This window comes from Siphateles boraxobius, unplaced genomic scaffold, assembly GCF_051911475.1.
Source record: "Siphateles boraxobius isolate OS27281-9 unplaced genomic scaffold, OSU_SipBor_1 31, whole genome shotgun sequence".
Taxonomy (NCBI): domain Eukaryota; kingdom Metazoa; phylum Chordata; class Actinopteri; order Cypriniformes; family Leuciscidae; genus Siphateles; species Siphateles boraxobius.
In genome coordinates, this window is record NW_027508931.1 from 6,793,211 (window position 1) to 6,812,302 (window position 19,092).

At 37.5% G+C, this 19,092-nt stretch overlaps 1 protein-coding gene across 2 annotated transcripts in view; it reads left to right on the top strand.

The window, feature by feature from the left end:
• Positions 1–19,092, top strand: part of hipk2 (homeodomain interacting protein kinase 2) — an 88,463-nt gene that overhangs the window by 20,307 nt on the left and 49,064 nt on the right. For both annotated transcript variants that reach the window (XM_077193589.1, XM_077193591.1), the window contains exon 2: positions 3,027–4,167. In XM_077193589.1, the coding sequence (XP_077049704.1) occupies positions 3,027–4,167 (1,141 nt within the window). The remainder of the gene's footprint in view (positions 1–3,026; positions 4,168–19,092) is intronic.

The window sequence follows — 19,092 nt, forward strand, 5'->3', positions numbered from 1 at the left end:
AATAAATGCATTGTTGTTTGAAGAAAACATTATGAGCATTTGAACTCTCTTGAAATTAAATTACTGCAGAGTGAGTTACAATAATATTGTAACATACTATGTCTGTGTTCAAAAGTGGGTTGTGCAAAATTCAGTATTGGTGAAAATCCATCCACCCAATTGCCCGTCCGTCCATCTGTCGTTCTATCGTTCTGTCTATCTATCGTCTGTCGTTCGATCTATCGTTTTATCTATATTCTACTCTATTGTATCTATTGTTCTACTGAAACTTGCTTTTTTTTTTAACTTTGGAAGTCTATCTTGACAAACTTTGCTTTTATAGTTCAATTTCCATTCATCATAATTCTACTGAATTGGAATTTAAAAGGCATTCTAAATTCAGTTCTCAATAGCACACAGCCTGGGTACAAAGTCAGGGTAGGATTTAGACGTCCAGTTTGGTTGCTACCATGTGACGTGTCCAGAATATAGCATGGCTAGACATAGATTTTAAGGTACTATGTAGGGCCAGATTGGATTAAATCGCCAAAAACAAACACGATGAGCCGTGATGAGATAGTAGAGCTGCGCAGTATAGTAATCCGAACGTGTCAGCTGCCCGCGAGACTAGATTACCTCTCATGTCTGACGCAAAGGATTCCAGGTATGTTCCATCTGCGGGGCATTTATTACTTTCCAAGCTCTGTCCCCACCTCTGGCAAACACACATACTAATATACAGAGCCACTGACCATGAACAAATTATTTTTACATAAAGACCTGGCAAAGAAAAGTGTAATCCAAGGAGTGACATCTGGCCTAGATTATGGGATTAACATAGGGCCCTTGCTCCTAATAGCAATAGCGGATGTTCTTTATTACTTACTCCATCAACAAATTGCCAGTGAGGTCCTATTTATTTTCAATTTAAATTACTAAGTTAATATACTTTACAATTTAAATCATATTGTAGTCTATATATTTTCTGTGGTAAATAGATAATGTATTTGGTATATTCAATATATTTGATATATGAAATGCAAAGATTATAGGATCTGCAGTCCAGGCTGTTTTGAGTGAAGCTATAGATTATGGATAGTGCATATGTAATATAGGTTAGAAGGGATGTATGGTATAAAGGCTATGGATTGTGTAGGATATACAATACAGTGTATGCAGTATGGACTGTATGGTCAGTGTTTCATCAACTTTTAAAGCAAAAGAATCCCTTGACTTTAAAGCTAAAGCCAGATGACTATTGAAAATATTCAATAGCACTGTCAAATGTAAAAGGTAAAGTAGAAGGAGGAAAGGTGGTTCGAAAAGTAAAAGAAAGTAGAGAAACAGAAAGGTAATTTTGAAACTGTAACTATTAAGAATTATAACAATGATGAAGTGTTCATGTAAAGTTTCCTCTGTATGTTTCCTGTCTTGGGAATTGTATTGCGTCAAGGAATTTCTCAAACCAAATGAGATTCATTATCTGCTTGTAAAATGAGACCACAAAGGAAAAAGTAATTATTCTTATAGATATTCATTTTGTATGGAAACATCATGAGATCCATTGTATATTTAACATCCTTTGCTGAGAGGGATAGAGCTATTCTAGATAGCTTTGGTTGTGCTGCCATGATAGAAGATTTGTGAACATTTTTACTAACCCACATGTCATTCGAAACCTTTTTGCTGTTGTTTTTTCCATGGAACATAGTTTTTACAATGACATTAAATAGTAAACACGACTACGGTCCTAAAAAGTATAATTTAAGCAGACAGACTGAATATAAGATGACAGTCCCTTTGAACTGTTCCTTTAAGTTGTTAATTGCTGAAAATCTGCCCCTTTACAATTATGTTTTTGTGCAGTTTTTCAGTAGCAGTTTAGGTGTGAACTGATACATATGTGGCGTGAAATGCACACTGAAGGAACCTTTTTATTTCCTAGTGCGCTAATTCATGCCACTTTGGGGATTCTGTAAATAGTGCATTACAGCGTGCTCTGCATGTAATCCTCTCTGTACTGTAATCATTATTTTAGCACTACAAACAGTGCCGTTCATGAGGGCTATTTCTGGACCGTTGTTTGCTTGGAGAAGCGTCGTCTGTTCTGTAGCTCAGAGAGTTCCCAGAAGCCCGCTCTGTTCTGCTTATGTTGTTTTGTTTTGAGGATCTGATGTTGAGATGTTATTCAGATGTTTCAGGTTCAGGTGCTTTTTCTTTTACAAATGCCTCTGGAAAAGTGATGTGCATCTCCCTGAGGTAAACGGTGCAATGTGTTGCATGCATGTTTTTTTGTTTGTTTGTTTTTTTAGGAAATTACAGTCATTCCTTGAGACTCATGCAAATGGCCCTGGGTTTGACAGTGTCTCTGTCTTTTTGGTGGTCCTTACATAGCACATTATTTTCACAGAAATCCTAGAGGGCCAGTAAAGGATTAATATTTTCATCTCATACATTAATATTGCATCTTGGGCCAAATTCACTTAAGATTTGCACTGTGTATATAGTGGATAGAAAGGTTCATTTAAAAAAAAAATATTACTTAAAACAATTATAAATTTCTACAGACTAAACCAAACCTAAAAGAAAACATTTAGCAGTTTTTTTATTTACAAATAAATCACCAAAAATATGTTTTGTCAGATCTAGCTAACTTCTGGTGGGAAAAGGGACATGGTTAGGCAAAAAAAAGGCTTAATTTGCAGCAGGAGCAATCAAACCATGCGTGTAATTGGAAAATACACATCAAGATTTTTTTTTATCACCACGTGGATTCATTTTATGCAAAATGTCCATAAATATATACAGTGAAATCAGTCCAGGTGCTGCCCTGAAGCTGACTCTATCAACTTTAGTTTCAAGTCTGAACACCGCTGAGCAGTCAGAGCGAGTGTGCAAGGTATTTGTAGAACGGCTATTTTATAAGTTAGCATCTGGACTCTGACTCTATTAAACTGGCCTGCCGTGACCTGTAGGATTTTTATTTAAAGCTTATGCTCGTGTTTCAATCCAAGTTTCACATTCCCTCTCTCTCTCTCGTTATTCAGGTATGGCCTCGCAAGTGCAAGTCTTCTCCCCTCACACTCTCCAGTCAAGTGCCTTCTTTAGCGTGAAGAAACTGAAGGTGGAGCAGAGTTGCAACTGGGATATGACAGGGTACGGCACGCACAGCAAGGTCTACAGTCAGAACAGCAAGCAGAGTGTCTCAGTTGCACCAGTGGGCATCAACGCCGCCAGTCTCCAGGTCTCCAACTCCTCCCTGTCCTACGAACAGGCCCTCCTCTTCCCGGCCGGCTCGGGGCACATCGTGGTGGCCACTGCCAGCAGCACATCTGGGACGGCTGGTCAACTGTTGGGCAGTACCGGTAGTAGTGGAAGCGGCAGCGGAGGCCACAATCTGACGCGCCGCAGCACCGTCAGTCTGCTGGACACGTACCAGCGATGCGGGCTTAAGCGGAAAAGCGAGGAGCTGGACAACAACAACGGCAGTGGGAGCAGCGTGCACGTGGTTGAAGAGCAGCAGCCGCCCGCTACCATGATCCAGAACAACACGCAAAGCGGGGCCACCGTTGCGACGGCGACTGCCTCCACCACAGCAACGTCCAAGAACAGCGGCGCCAACAGCGAGGGCGACTACCAGCTCTTGCAGCATGAGGTGCTTTGCTCCATGACCAACACCTACGAGGTGCTGGAGTTCCTGGGTCGAGGGACGTTCGGGCAGGTGGTGAAGTGCTGGAAACGCGGCACCAGCGAGATCGTGGCCATCAAGATCCTGAAGAACCACCCTTCGTATGCGCGGCAGGGCCAGATCGAAGTGAGCATACTGGCTCGGCTGAGCACAGAGAGCGCGGATGACTACAACTTCGTTCGAGCGTACGAGTGCTTCCAGCACAAGAACCACACGTGCCTGGTCTTCGAGATGTTGGAGCAGAACCTGTACGACTTCCTTAAGCAGAACAAGTTCAGTCCATTGCCGCTCAAGTACATCCGACCAATCCTGCAGCAGGTGGCCACTGCCCTCATGAAGCTCAAGAGCCTGGGACTGATCCACGCTGACTTGAAACCTGAGAACATCATGCTTGTTGACCCAGCCCGCCAACCCTACAGAGTCAAGGTCATCGACTTTGGCTCTGCTAGTCACGTCTCCAAAGCGGTGTGCTCTACCTACCTGCAGTCCAGATACTACAGGTAAGGCGCTAATGTTGTCATGCTCTTTGTCAGAATTGCTGATGTCTGTGCAAGCAGGGTGCGCGGAGGTATGGAAAAACATATGCTGACAGGCAGGTAGGACATAGTATTCGCACCGAATGCAATGATTGGATAAACATTTTTGGTCCTGAGACTTACATAGATATATGTCGATTTTTTTAATGTTTAGAGCACTTCTATTATTGATTGCTATCAGGATGTGAAGAGAGTTTCAACCAGAATTGCCCTACCGTTAACCGCATCCGCCATTTTGAAATTGGTGTTTGACCCGGATTTGACTAAATAATTTGACTTTTTGACTCGTTTTCCAGTAAAACAAGAAAAGTTAACTTGAGAAGCAACACAAGATATTAGACCAGATTTACCAAACAGGGCAAATTAGCATGAGACTGCAACCTCTTAAAGTGATATTTCATCCCAAAATGAAAATTTTGTCACCATTTACTCACCCTCAAGTTGTTCCAAACCTTTATGAGTTTTTTTTTCTTCTGTTTAACACAAAAGGTGATACTTTAAAGAATTTTTTATCTTTAAAATATTTTAATATCTTATGCAGTGTTGCTTATTAAAAGTACATAACTCAGTGTGTTTTTTTACATTGTGTTGGATGTCATTCAGGTATTGTTTGCCTACTGTATCATGATACATCCTATGCCTTTGATGAACTTTTTGCATACTGTGTAGTAGGGAAGTGTGCATATTCCGTTTTTTCCTGGTGGTATGTTAAAAATCTCCAGAACTTCCTCAACACGTGCATTTAGAGGGGGTCACCTGATTCCTTATCTTGTTCTATGTGAAAATAACACATGTTGAGTACTGCTTTGAAGATTAAAATAGTCTGTTTACTCTGTTTTACAGTATGGTACAGCTTCATGGTGGCAGCACCTGGGAGATATTTGCCGCTGATTATTATTTATTATTTTATTACTATTTGCATCCATACTTTCCTCTAGAGTTCCTTGTACAAAAAAAAGCATATATTGTGCTTTTGAATAAAAGAAATGCAGCATCAAGTTGACTGTAAACAGGGGGCCAGTTTCATTTCGGTTCACTTTCCTCCTCCCAACCCGAATCCAGTGCTCTCATCGCTACTAACCAACTCCCTAGGGATGAAGAGATGGGGTCACCGTCAGTTCCCTGGCAATACTTCCCTGTAATCCACACCAGAGCGCCAACATTAGAAACAGATGCCTCACTTAAAAGCTGCTTATTTTTTTCCCCAGCCAACTCTTTCATTTACCTATAGCCTTGTTTGGGTTTCATGGGCCAGAATGAGCCGTTTTGTGTAGACGTAGACCTTGTATCACACTGAAGCTTGCTATGTTGGATTGCCTCTGGTAGGCAAACAGTAGGTTAGGTTAGGTGGAGGACCAAATGGCCACCCTAAAATAAATCAAACATAGGGTAATGAGTCAGTCCAAGCACTGCCAGAAGGGTTACGTTTAGGATGCCAGCGGCATAGTCACTAAATGAGGGTAGATAGGCTATCGTTTGAGTTTTGCAAATGCTTTGATGCTTGTAAAGGCAACTGGCCACTTGGTCATGTTTGGGAAATTGCTGAATTGTGTGGAAACTATCAACAATTATGTTGACTGCTCCCTTCTTTTTTCCCAGCTGTGCTGATGTAATCGGTTTGTACGTCGTAGGGAAAGATCTGAGATCAAAATAGACCGAAAACAGCATGCTTTTGACTCAAGGTCACTGTAAATGAGAATTGTATTTATTTAGTTTGTTGGTGAAGAACAGTTGTAGCAGGATGTACAAATAATCCGCATAAACTTTTTTTCAGACTCCAGAATGCACGTGTTTGTCATTTGATCCTCATCAAGAAAACATCTTCTAAAGAATACATCTATTTAGGGAAAGCATGTTCTGATAGAGTATATTTGCCCATGTGCAATAATTGAGTGTGTGTGATGAGTTAAATGTGAAGAGTGGTATGGGAGCTTAATTTTGTGTCCTCTTTCTATGTGGGAGTTCACATACAAGATGATCCCCTAATTTCCTCCCAGTTAGAACGAAGAGGGGGAAAATGCTGACTATGAACATAGTCGCGTCAGCCGTCAGCCTTGTACATCTATAGTGAGAGAGGATAAAACATAGCAAGCACTATTAATATTGTGCATATTATTTAGTGTTAGGGATTTGTTCAAATCCTTAAGCCTTATGTAAAACTTTGCATAACCGTTTGATTTCATACAATTGACATTATTTTGAAATGATTATACACTGCAAAAAAAAAATCTTTTTGACAAGTATTTCTGCCGCCTTTGTAAATTATCTACTGTAAAAACACATCTAAAAACAATTTAAAACAAGATATATTTACTTGAGAAGCAACTTTGCATAAAATACTAATCTTAGGTTTTTTTGTTTTGAGAATGCATCTTTAAAATTAGTTTATTTCATCTTATTGCACTGACAGATGTTTTGCCCTTATTTTAAGTACAAAATAGTTGAAAAAGACTTGATGCAAGACAAGATACTGGTGTATTCAAAATAGAGTATGTGAAAACAAGTCTAAATATATCAAGTACATTTAGCTTATTTAAGAATATTTAATGGCAAACACTTATTGCTCTGTATATTTTATCTTGGATTATGTTTCTTAATTTATCCACATTGTTTCAGGTTGCAAGAATATTTCGGTGCACGACCCAAAAACCCTATCAACCGCAATGCCCAAGCAATGACTCAAAACCCTCTAGCAACCGCATAGCAACACCTAAGCGTCAGCCAAGTGCATATGCTTTTGTCCTCGGGGTTCCCCCCACACAACAGGATTACTGACTGATCATAAATATTTAACAAATATAGCAGATTCAATCACTCTTAACACACCTCACACCACAAGAAAATCTGGTAAGATAATCTGTAGAACCATCAAGATAATCGGGACTTCACTTAGGATTGTCGGATGGGGAGAATTGGCCAAAATCGTCCCGATTGTCTTATAGCGTGTGGGTGCCTTTAGTATCATGGTGGTGAGTTTTGCATGGGAAAGCTCCTCTTCAGAAAACAAAAAATCTATATTTAGTGATGCATTTAGTTCATGCATGCAGTATTGATTGCAGATCTGTTGTAGGTGATCTATAATTATCATTGCATCGATGAGTTGCATTTTTGTGCTGAAAGCATCAAGACACCTCGGTCAGACAGACATCAGCCTACCGTTAACTGGCTCTCACCTAATTTTTCAGTAACAGGACACACGCAGAAATGTAGCCAGCAGCGACCCACCTGTAGAGGCCTCCCACAGAGATATATAGCTCTGGGAGAGTATCACACTGTTCTTGGAACGCTCTGACTGTTTAATACAGGCTTCTGTTGAAACGAGGGGCTTCTGTCTGTCTCACAGGGGGAAATCTTATAATGGAAAAGAGAGAGAAAGATTGTGGTTTTCTGAAAGGATCATCAGCTGACACTATTCTAAATGGCTGCTGCTAGTGAATCTGCTGTTTGACGAGAATACAACGTTGATCTTTCATACATCATATCTGTGTGGATATTTTCAAAGATACTCCCTGCTGGCTTAAAGGTGAAGTGTGTGAGTTTTTTTGTTTTACTGAAAATTTTTGTTTTCGTTTGCTGAAAAGTGGAAAGTTTGAAAAGTGTGAATCGGTTCACAAAAACGGTGTGAACATCTATTTCATGAATTGGATTGAATCGCTCACTGACTGAACCAAGAATATTTGGAGTCAAATCATTGTGATGAACTGGTTAAATCATTTTACACAAATGGTCCGGACAATTCTTTCACAAATCAAACTGAATCACTTCGAATCACTTATTACAAATAATACAAAATACATTTTGGTTAAACTGTTATTTTAGTGTTATTTCTATACTTAATATAAAAACACCTTGTATTAATATTTTCAATTAATGATTATATTAAATACATTTTACTTTAAGTTTTAGTAATTTCATAATTGTATTCATTTTTAATATTTCTATTTAGCTTTTGTTGTAATTTTAGTACTTCAATTTAAGCTTATTTTAAATGTTAAATTACGTTGAAGTATTTTCGATTTCTTTCTGCTTTATTTAAATTAACAATGTTTTGTTTGACCCATGGCCAACCAATAGCATGAGCTGGGGGAGGCGACCTGTTTGTCCAACCAATGGAAGACGGAGGGAGTGTTTGGGAAACCTTTTTGAAAGGACATTACCAGTATTTTTGCAATTCCATTTAGTGATGAAGAAATTTCACCTATAATGCATAACAAGGCCACAAACCTTTCTATGAGAGGAAAAGAACAGTAATCACTCCTGTGTATCTCAATCTGTGTGGATTTATTACATCTGGACTGTTGATAAGAACGGATGAATGAGAGGAGATTAAAACCAGCTTCTATCATTAAACCTCATTAAACACTTGAGAATTAATGCTAACCCTTGCACCGGGGTTACCAAACGTTTCTATCGAAGGCAGGGGCTTTCAACTGAACTGTTATATAAAGACCTGCTTCTTCATGCATATTCCATTCTGTTCCCTGCAGTTATTTGTTTTGGCAGTGCTTTTAAATCTGAGGGACAATTACCCACGACCTTCGATAGGACAGGATGCTCAAAATGTTCCCTTTGCATATTTTTAACTAAAGCTTTCATCAGCCCTCCCCTTCTTGTAACTTTGCTTCCTAAAAGGCTCCTCTTAAGATGCCATCAGCTGTAAAAGTGATTGTGGAAGGCAGGGAGGACTCTCAGCAGGAAATTTCCAAAGTCTCAGCAGCTTGGCGATGGCTTTGGTGTCATTCTCCTACTGCAAACACCCCGTGAAAGCTTCCACAAGCGGATGTCAGCACTGGCAAGGCAGACTCTATCAGCTGTTCTTCATATCTTTACTGACGCTGCTCAACGCAAACCCACAGTCTGTCGGTTCTGCTGTTATTTGATCCATTGAACACAAATGTTTGTGGTGTATTGGATTTAAGGCTCGTATAACGTAGATGTAGCTAGTTTTCATCTGATTTTTATAGATTTTTCACAGGGCTGAATTGACAAGCAAATAAAGCAATGCTAATTAAGGTAAACATTAGAGAGGCAATTAGCTGCATACAGTTCACATGCTAGCCATGGAAAAACCAGTCGGGCTACGTGACTTAAACGCAGCATGTGTTGAATTAGACATTTACAGCCTTATTAAAGTAGTAAACAGCCGTTTTATGTAGCTTAAATGAGTCAATGTGAATTCCTTGTGAATTGCAAAGTATTTAACTTATATAATATGAAACTGGATACTTAGCTCAAGCAGGACTTGATTTTATGCATTGTGAATTTGATGATGATGATTCATGACGATTATGATTTTGGATTGTTAAAAAGTTGGCTTACCAGAATGAGAAAGCTAGTTTGCTAACAACGTGTACTGTAGCTATTCGGTTAAAATCGGCATAATCCTCATAATGTTTAATCAGAATGTCATAATGGATTTTCTGGTGTAAAGGACTTGTAATATATGATGTAATATATGCTGGACTTCTCCAATCATTTTAGTCAGCTTAAAGCCCGTCCCTATTTACATTCGACTGCAAGCTGTCATTCAGCTGATTCATTCAGCTTCCATCCGATCCACAACGTTCAATCCAAGTCCCTATACTGTACTTTTTTTTTTTTTTTGATAATTAGTCACTCAGATGTATGTCACAATGCGGAAGACAAGATATTTTATTTTAATTACGAAAACAAGCGTAATTTGTTTTTGGATTAATGTAAATAATGAACCATTGAATTTGAACATGTTGAACGCTGTTGACGTTAATTGGAAACGGTGGGGTTTTTTTGTCCAGTTGCACGTTTAACGCTCATTAGCTTTGCTAGAATGACATCTGATGCCTATTCCTTTGGTCTGAGGCTGTTCCTAATACTTTGTTTATTCAGGTTATGTCAGCTTAAATCCCTACGCCCTATCTGTGGTGCAGACTAGCTAATAATATAACAGGTAAATCTGGCTAGCTTACAGAGGACCAGTTAAAGCAGATTACAGTCATGTCCCAGTTGGGCCTTCTACCCCTTGTATCTTAAATGAAATAAGGATGTATATTACGAGTAGAGTCTCCTCATGAAAGTTTGAGGTTTATGTAAAATCTCCATAGTCAGCTGAGTGTTACATGCATGCGGTTGGAGCGAGGAGAGCAGATGCGTAGCATATGCTGTCATATGTACAGCCTGTCTCTTTTTCTCTTTCTCTTTCTCTACCTCCATCGACAACATCCCACCCAACCCCTAGCTGTCGTCAGTTCTCAGCAGTTTGAAGACCCTGCTGGGTTCGGTTGCTGAGTCCTACCGGGTAGAGGTCACCAAGGAAGAGACAGCATGGCCACTCAGTGTGTCAGTCAATACTCTCCAGACGTCAGAGCCTTAATATAGGAGGGCTTGAGGGGAAGAGAGCATGCTTTGCACATTTTTCTTCGATAGCCTGAAATTTAGCCCAAAGATGCACAGGATCCAGAACTCATGACCTTGCTTTCTTTAGAACGTCCAATGCGCTAATGGCCCAAGCTCATAACCTGAGGGATCTCATCCAAGAATCTATTTATTTGGACACATCGATCATAACAGCACAGCTTGAATGTGCCATAATGCAGGAATCAGCTATTACGTCTTTTACTATCTGTTCTTAAAGCGCTGCATTGTGAAAAATGCAATGTGACCTCTTCTCTAGCCATGATGCGAATGATTCACCCTCAAGACATGGTATTTGGTGTCCTTCACAACATGGGGCCGGACTCACTAAGTATTCTATGACATATTCTTAATAAAAATGTTCTTCATTTTTAAAATAAGTTTGTATCACTTTACAAGAAGGTACTAATAATGAACTGCACTTATACAGCATTTATTAATCTTTGTTTACTAATACTTTATTAAAATCTTGTTAACATCAGTTAATGCACTGTGAACTAACATGAACAAACAATGAACAGCTTTATGTTTTATTAACTAACATTAACAAAGATGAACAAATACAGTAACAAATGTTTTGTTCATTGTTAGTTAATACATTAACTAATGAACCTTATTGTAAAGTGTTACCAATAACCTTTTTCTTTATATTTTGTGGAAACCATGATACATTTTTAGGGTTCCTTGATGAATAGAAAGTTCAAAAGATTTGTAACATTATAAAAGTCTCTTTTGATCAATTTAATGCATGAGTAACTTGGTAAACACCTAGCAATCTCTTGGCGGTGAGTTTAGCATGGACCCCTCACAGCACCAACAACAAAAAAAAGAAGAAGACAAACCTGTATTATCAGGCTGTTCATCTAAAGAACATCACGGGGAACATGATTCCTTTCTAGCTCAAAACAATATGCCTCAGTGTGAGCAGTCAGAACCTGCCTATCTTGTGTTTATAAATGAACTACCGTTCCAGGACATTTGCGGTGGCTCCATGGCAGGCATTAAGAAGCACTTTAATGAATGAGGTTGCCACTAGTTACTGTTCTCTCAAGCGTACGTAAGGCATCTTTTTATTCCGATGCCACTGAGCAGTGGGATTCGCTTACACAGAGCCTTGAATATGAGTTAGGCTGGCCTGTAGCAACCGAACTAGAGCTGTTTACCCATAATGCAACAAAAATAGGCAACAGACATCACTTGGGTCTTTGATATGCTTTCCACAAGAGAATAAGGGTTTGTTTGTACTGCTCCGATAGAAGCTAATATAATAATACTGAGGAGGTAGAACAGTTCTTTGGCAAATGTCAACCGTGACATTTTCTTTGTTATTAAGATTCCGTTTTCCAAGGTTTTTTTTCCCCGGCTGATGGCCATCGAGGTGCATTGCATCGATGAAATGTTTTTTTCTCTCTCTTGGACCTCTCAAGAATTACTTTTATGAGACGTTCAGCCTTTTGTGAAGATGAGTGACAGAAACGTAATAACGCTCGTTTCATTTGCCCGTGGGCTACCCGCTTCATAGCATCTTACTTTCTTCTCAACGGAGCAAGAGACAAGTAGCTAATTAACTCCTGCTACTTGAGCATCTTAACACCAAGCCAACTGCTCGGAGTTATTTTAGCCTGCTACAAAAACCCTTCCATATCAATTTTGACAGACATGGACACCTTAAGTCCATTTTAAGAGCTATATCGTGGTCATTTTTACCAGTGTAAATTTAATTTTAACATTTTGTTGTTTTTCAATGCTAATTTAGCATCGTTGCTAGTAGGATACAGGGGCTAAAGGCAAACGTTAAGGACAATCTCCTTTTCACTACTCATATAGTCACATATAGTGTATATGTCACAGTATGTTCAGTGTGTTCAGTTTTCATGGACTTTTAGTTTTGTTTAGTTGTCCGATATTGTTCGTGTTATGTGTTTACACGCTATTTCGCATGTTTGCTGTATATTTTGATCTAGTTAAATAAACCCTGTGTTATATCTTCGTCTTCAGTGAACTTGAGCGTTACAGTATGATTGTAGAATTTTTTTTAAACATTAATGAAAATAAGAAATAAAAAAGTAGTTTATTTTGAAAATCATATGAATGTACATTTCAGGTAAAAGGCTCAACAGCATGGGGCAAAGGTATGGATACAAATACTTTAAAGTTATACTGTATGTTTTGTGTAATATCTAAGTTAATATTTGTTCCAAACAATCACTTTTCAAAGTGGAAAATTGTTTGTTTTGACAATCATTTAATTTACTTTATTCAGTAAACACGCTTTTTTTTTAAATATGTTTATTTAAAACAAAATGCAGGGCATTTTTATATATATAGGCTATAAAAAAGCTTCTTACACTGATTGAAGGAGATCCCATAATACTTAAATATGGCTTTTATGGCAATTAATATGATACCTATTAATCATATTTGATATGATTAATATATTTTTTATGGTGATTATCTTCAAGGTAGACAAACATATTTACAAATTGTAATAAACTGAATCTGGCCATGAGATGTCATCAAAAGGAAGATTCAGCTAGTTGTTTATTGCCACATCATTTATTGTGCCTTGGATGAAACTGAAAAACCATTAACAAGACCTTTGTCTCTAAAATATATCATATTTCCATTAGCTACATAAATATATAGCAATTTAAAAGATTAAATATTATATCAACTTGGCGCAGAATCGACTTTGCGTTCCTGCCCGCAATCTCGTCAAGGATCAGCCACATTTCAGCATGCACAGTGAAACACGGATGTTAAGAGGAAAATAAAATTAAAGGCGCCTTTAGCCCGGTTGTATCCTACGTTTCATGCTTCATAAAAAATTCAAGCTGCGATTTTTCCCTGCCCAATTTTATGCCTTTTTGCCAAGGCGTTTCCATACGCTGTCACTTAAAAGACTTTTAGCAGTGTCTAGCACACTATACTGTAGCCTTCTTCAGCGCTATTATTACGCCATGTTGAGTGTAGCATAGTTTAGTGACATCTAACCTGTATTCTTCCCAGACTAAATAAACCATAATCCCTTTGCAAGTGTGGAGCTTGCACTCACAGGCTTTATAAACCTTTCCATTTTCTGGTCGCTCACTCAAATGAAGCATTTAAAGATCCTGAACTCCAAGTCCTTTTCTGCTTTATGTGAATTGCTTGTTGAGTGGATCAGTGCACTTGGTTAAGCATTCCAGTTCCCTACTATGTTAATGATATAATGATGGTATTGCCGTATATTATCAGCTAAAATTGCTGTTTCCTGTCCTTGGGTTGCCACAAAAACAAGTAAAGTTTTGAGGGACACTGTCCAGCTTTGCTGTGGAGAGGTTTGGGGCAGGGCCAAATTTGTGGGCATTATGGGTGTTGTGAACATAAGTGGCCTCACTCCTCCTCTCCACTTTTTTTTCCAGCCCGGTCACAGTAAATGTCTGGCTTTCACGCAGCCATGAAATTTCCCATGAACTGCGCTGAACGAAGCAGATGCATTTGTTTTTTTCAATTGGAAGAATTCGATAATATGCGCAAGAGGGTAAATAGTTTGGCTAATTTACGCCAGGCCGGACCCACTGCAGTGCCCTGCTCTCTCACTTTCTCTCTATTTGCTGTTTTATACTGTTCGGTTCCATTCCATTCAGTTCTTCTTTCACATTGTGTTCTGCGCGGTTTGTTATAATCAATGCTGTTATTCACTGTTCTATTTCGTTCTACTCTCTTCTCACCATTCATCACCGACAGAGCTGTTGTTCAGTTGTGTGTTATCAAACAATGCTCTATCAATATTTTTTCAGCATTAGTTTTCAAAGGGTGTAGTCCACGGGTTACAGTGTTAATATCAATGAAATTATGGAGACATGTTTTTTCACAAAGGGCTATTTTTGATTTTTTTCTATGATAAGGATGATGAGATGAAAACATGATGATACTAATTAAATAAAGAAAATAATTAAAAGATTTTAAAACAATTCTCTAATTATTATTTAAATATTATATTCAGATTCATATATAACACTCTCTCTCTAAATATATATATATACTGTGTATGTATGTATATATATATATATATATATATATATATATATATATATATATATATATATATATACATATATATATACATATGTCAATAATGAATAAATGTTTATGTATTTTTCAAAAATGTTAAAATATTTGGTTAAAGCTTGGTCTCTGTTACAGTTTTTATACGTTTTGTCCGTTTGCATATTACAGTATTGTCAGAATGTAATTTTTGTAGCCTAAAATTATTTTCTGTCTTAATTGTATCTAATTTAATTAAAGTAAATGTCATTTTAAAACTGTAAATAATTAATCCTTAGTGTTTTTCCAAAAATTCCAAATTAGATTCCACACCACTGATATTGTAAAACTGTCAAAAGCTGTCAAATATTTCTTGAGCCAGGGTTGATACATAACGAGAGATGATTAAATGTCTTTATGGTGCTATCCTATATGACTGTATCAAGTTGTGGCGGTTTGGGCCTGAGGTGTAATTTGTTTGGAAAAAGAAATACTCATGTATTGAGTCCTTGTTAATTATTAAGGGGAGTTCCCATTCCAAATGTACCGTGTGCAATGAGGTCGATCTGGAATGGTTTCTTATCTTTGGACCTTTTTTGGAGCCCAGTTATACATTTTTGCTTGTTAAACAGGGCACAGGTTTAACTTTAAGGGAAAATGTTTAGTGTTCACGCTGGATGTCTGTAAAACATCACACTGTTCTTTTTTCCCCTGTAGAAAAAAAGGTTAATGCCTGGCCAAACAGTGTAAACTTTGTTTTTCTACAGAGAATATTGTATTACTAACGCTGTGTTACTGCAAAGAACATTGCCTTTAGAGCCACAGAGAGCTCTGAGATTTGGGTTCAGGTGGGTTTAGAGAAGGGTCAAGACTTAAATAAAGTTTTGTGTGTTGGTCATGTGTGTGTCCGTAGATGTTGGCAGGAGGCTTTATGTGCTTAATTTGATTCAGAAACAAGCTGCGGTGGATGAGATTGTGTTGTTTAAGCTCAGCTGGCTGTTCGTTGCATGCGCTGGAAACACTGACATGCTGGGACTGGTTATTAATGACAGAGGAACATTGTGTCCCTTTCTGATTTCATCAACCAAGCTTCCTTTAACACTATATTACCTTAATTAGGATTAGAGAAGGGTGGCACAGGGATTGGACGGACTTCATACATGCAGACACGGGCACAAACACTCTTTAATTGGCTTCTGTTTAGTATGTCTATCAGCAGACAGATGGCACATGTTGAGAAGCTATGTTGCAATGCTCTGGTCAAAATGAGTAACGGGCACATTTCTGAAATATTTATCATTTTATTGACCTATGAAGGACATGATTGAGTGTGAGATTTGTCATTTTAAGGACGTGACCAAATATTGAAGAATATGGGAGGTTTAAAAAATTGAAAAACCCACATTGAATAACTAGTCTAACTATAACTATATACTTAATAACTATATACTTAACAAATATACTAAAAAAATTAAAATAAATTTGGCGTTTTCCAAAAACATGTATTTTATGTCCTTAATTTGTATTTCTAACTCCGTTTTGTCATGAACAGCCAGTCAGAAGCTACATTGATTTAAGTTCCGTACTAAGATAATAAAGTACAAGTACAACCTAATGGACTTGTTTTTTTGGTTCATTTGGACTATGACATGACAATAGTAATAAATTATGGTTCGGTGAATAAGGTAATGTTTCCAAAGAACATGCTTTTGCATTGAACTGCACTGGTTTTTCATAGTTTTTTTATGTAAACGTGCCAGACAAACAAAACGAATCTCTATACTTTTTTTCCCACTAACTTCTCACATTTTTCAATGCAAAAATGTGTTCTTGACTTGCCCTTAAGTCAAGATTCGTTCGGACTGAATCAGACTAATTAAACCGGTAACTGTGTGTAATATTGTTGATATTAATGTCTTCTTTATTAAACTGTTGGGTAAAAACAATATCAAGTACCTTACCTTTTCAAACACAATACTGCCAGTTACTGTCAAATTTTTCTCCACCGACGAAAATAGTGTTTTAAACTCTTCAGTTGATTGAAAGGTTCAATGAATCAATCATAAAGATGTGTTAAGTTTCTGAAAGGATTCAGTGGCTGCATCTGAAATAGCATACTTCCCAACTATATAGTAGGCGAAAAACTGTACATTACAAAATAAGTTTTTCTGAATTTCCAGTACTCCATTGAAGATTACCTAATTCTTCTGGTGAGATTCTAAAGTGTGCATACGATGGACACCATAGTATCCCATGAGGCCATTGTAGAGGGTTTGTGAATGGTGGTGAAACAACTCAACTGACGCTGGTAGGTCACGTGATAAGGGCATGATGGCAAATGTCGTACATCCAGATTACATTCATACTACACACATTCATACTATATAGAACATACTTTTTTAGCGGTCGCAAAGTAATTACTTAATACATGTATATGTTTTATATGTACAAAATAAGTACCTACTCAAGGGAGTACGTGATTTAGGGCACAGCCAGTGTTTTTTGAACAAATTTGCGTTTAATAAAATGATTGATTCAGCGACACGCTCATAATGGTTCAATGAAGTTTAAGCAGTTGTTCACTTGTTGCCACCTACTGGTGTAACCATGTTACTTTACCGAAAAATCCCCACAATTACACAAACTGATCTCAAAAACAACGTACAAGTAATATGGGGTGATTTCTACACCGGAGATCTTCATGTTATTTTATATTTCCCGGATAATCTTCTGCTTCAGTATGTATTTGGCCCATTTGGTGATCATTACATAACATTAACATACATAGTTTGTGTGCTTACATAAGCCATCCTGAATTATACATGTCACTTCATGCCTGTGGCTCCTTCCTAAATCTGTAGCATAAAACCTTGTGTACATTTGCTAATGCTCGCTACCTGTTTCTTTTTTTATAAATGCTATATTTTGACTCAGTAATGCATTTGTAAAAGGCCTTTCAGTGTTCTTTTATCATGGATTCTGCCACTGCCGCTGAATGGGTAGCCTAACTAACCCTTGCTTCCCAGCATGCACTGCTCTTTTCCTTGCAAATCACCGCCGGCCTCCCCGGGCTGCCTGCTTAAGTACTTTGGATTCATTAATGTGTAAAAGACATGGGGCAAATGAAATTCTAAATGAAATGAATGTATGCATCACTAAGTCTCTCTCTCTTTCACTCGCTCTCATTTTATGCCATCAAGACACGGAGGGCATATTGATGAAGATTCTTTTGTTTCCATGCTGACAGGAGCCAATGCAGTCTCCATTGTGTAGGTGCTGTAGACGTTGAGTGAGAAATATGGGGTTCATAGTCGAACTCATGGTATGGCTAATCTGTTGGAAACTTGAGCTTTTCTTTTCCCCTTTTTGATAGCATCACTATTACTTTTGCTTATAGTTAGAGTTATGGATTTGAGCAGATCACTAACACACTTTAAATTGCCTAGTGCCGTTTGTTTTGAAAATGAATGTGATAACTCAGATGTGTGGTTATTAGGGTTATTATTGTAATTTAATATGATTTAATACATTGTTGAATTGAGATAAAGCTGAAATAAAATGAAATAAAAAACTTAGATTAAAGAAAAGCAGAAATGTAAGCTTAGCAACTAATTGAAATAAGTTAAATCACTGACAGGAAATAAATTAAAACTAAAACTGAAATAAAAAAAAATAAACCTAAATAGTAAAATAAAAAATAATTCCATATTTAATTTTCATTCATTCAAAATGAAAACTGAAAATATAAAGATAAGTTATCAAAATATTTATATCCAAGAAGGAGAGATGTGCTATTACTTTTCTAAGTAATCAGACATACAAGAGTGTGAAAAAAATCCTATAAATTTACATTTAAAGAGGAAATTGTCACAGATAGTCAAACACGCATAAATCCACTTAGATTAAACAATCTTTTACAATAAACTTGGAGAATGTGCTGGAGAACCAAAACGGCAATTACACCATTACACAAACGTGACCGAACAAAGAACTGAGGACTTAAATACACAAGGAAACTAATGACCAATGAACACGGGCAAATCAGGAGCTGGGAAAACGAAACCAAAACACATGAAGATAAACAGATAAACATATTGTATCTGTTACAGAAATCAGTTCATGTCTAGGAACCAAGAATTCTTTTGACTAAAGCCACAGAGCAACACAGCAGCAACTACATAGCATCGTCTCACAACATCCTTACATCATGGCAGTGAGTTTTGCGAAGGCAAGAAAATGTGAAATTTATTATTCATAATATTTATCATAATTTAGACTTATTCCAGTTTTCTCTATTCTCTCTCCTGTTTAGACCTAATCAGTGATGATAAATTGCCTTTCTGCTCTTAGTACTCAGTTGACAGTTCTGTTGATATTTGTTAATAACTGCCTCCAGAACCTTTCTATTTAATGGCTCTGTTGTAACGACAATGGCCCTTGGGCAGATATATCTCTCAATTAGCTTGTTGT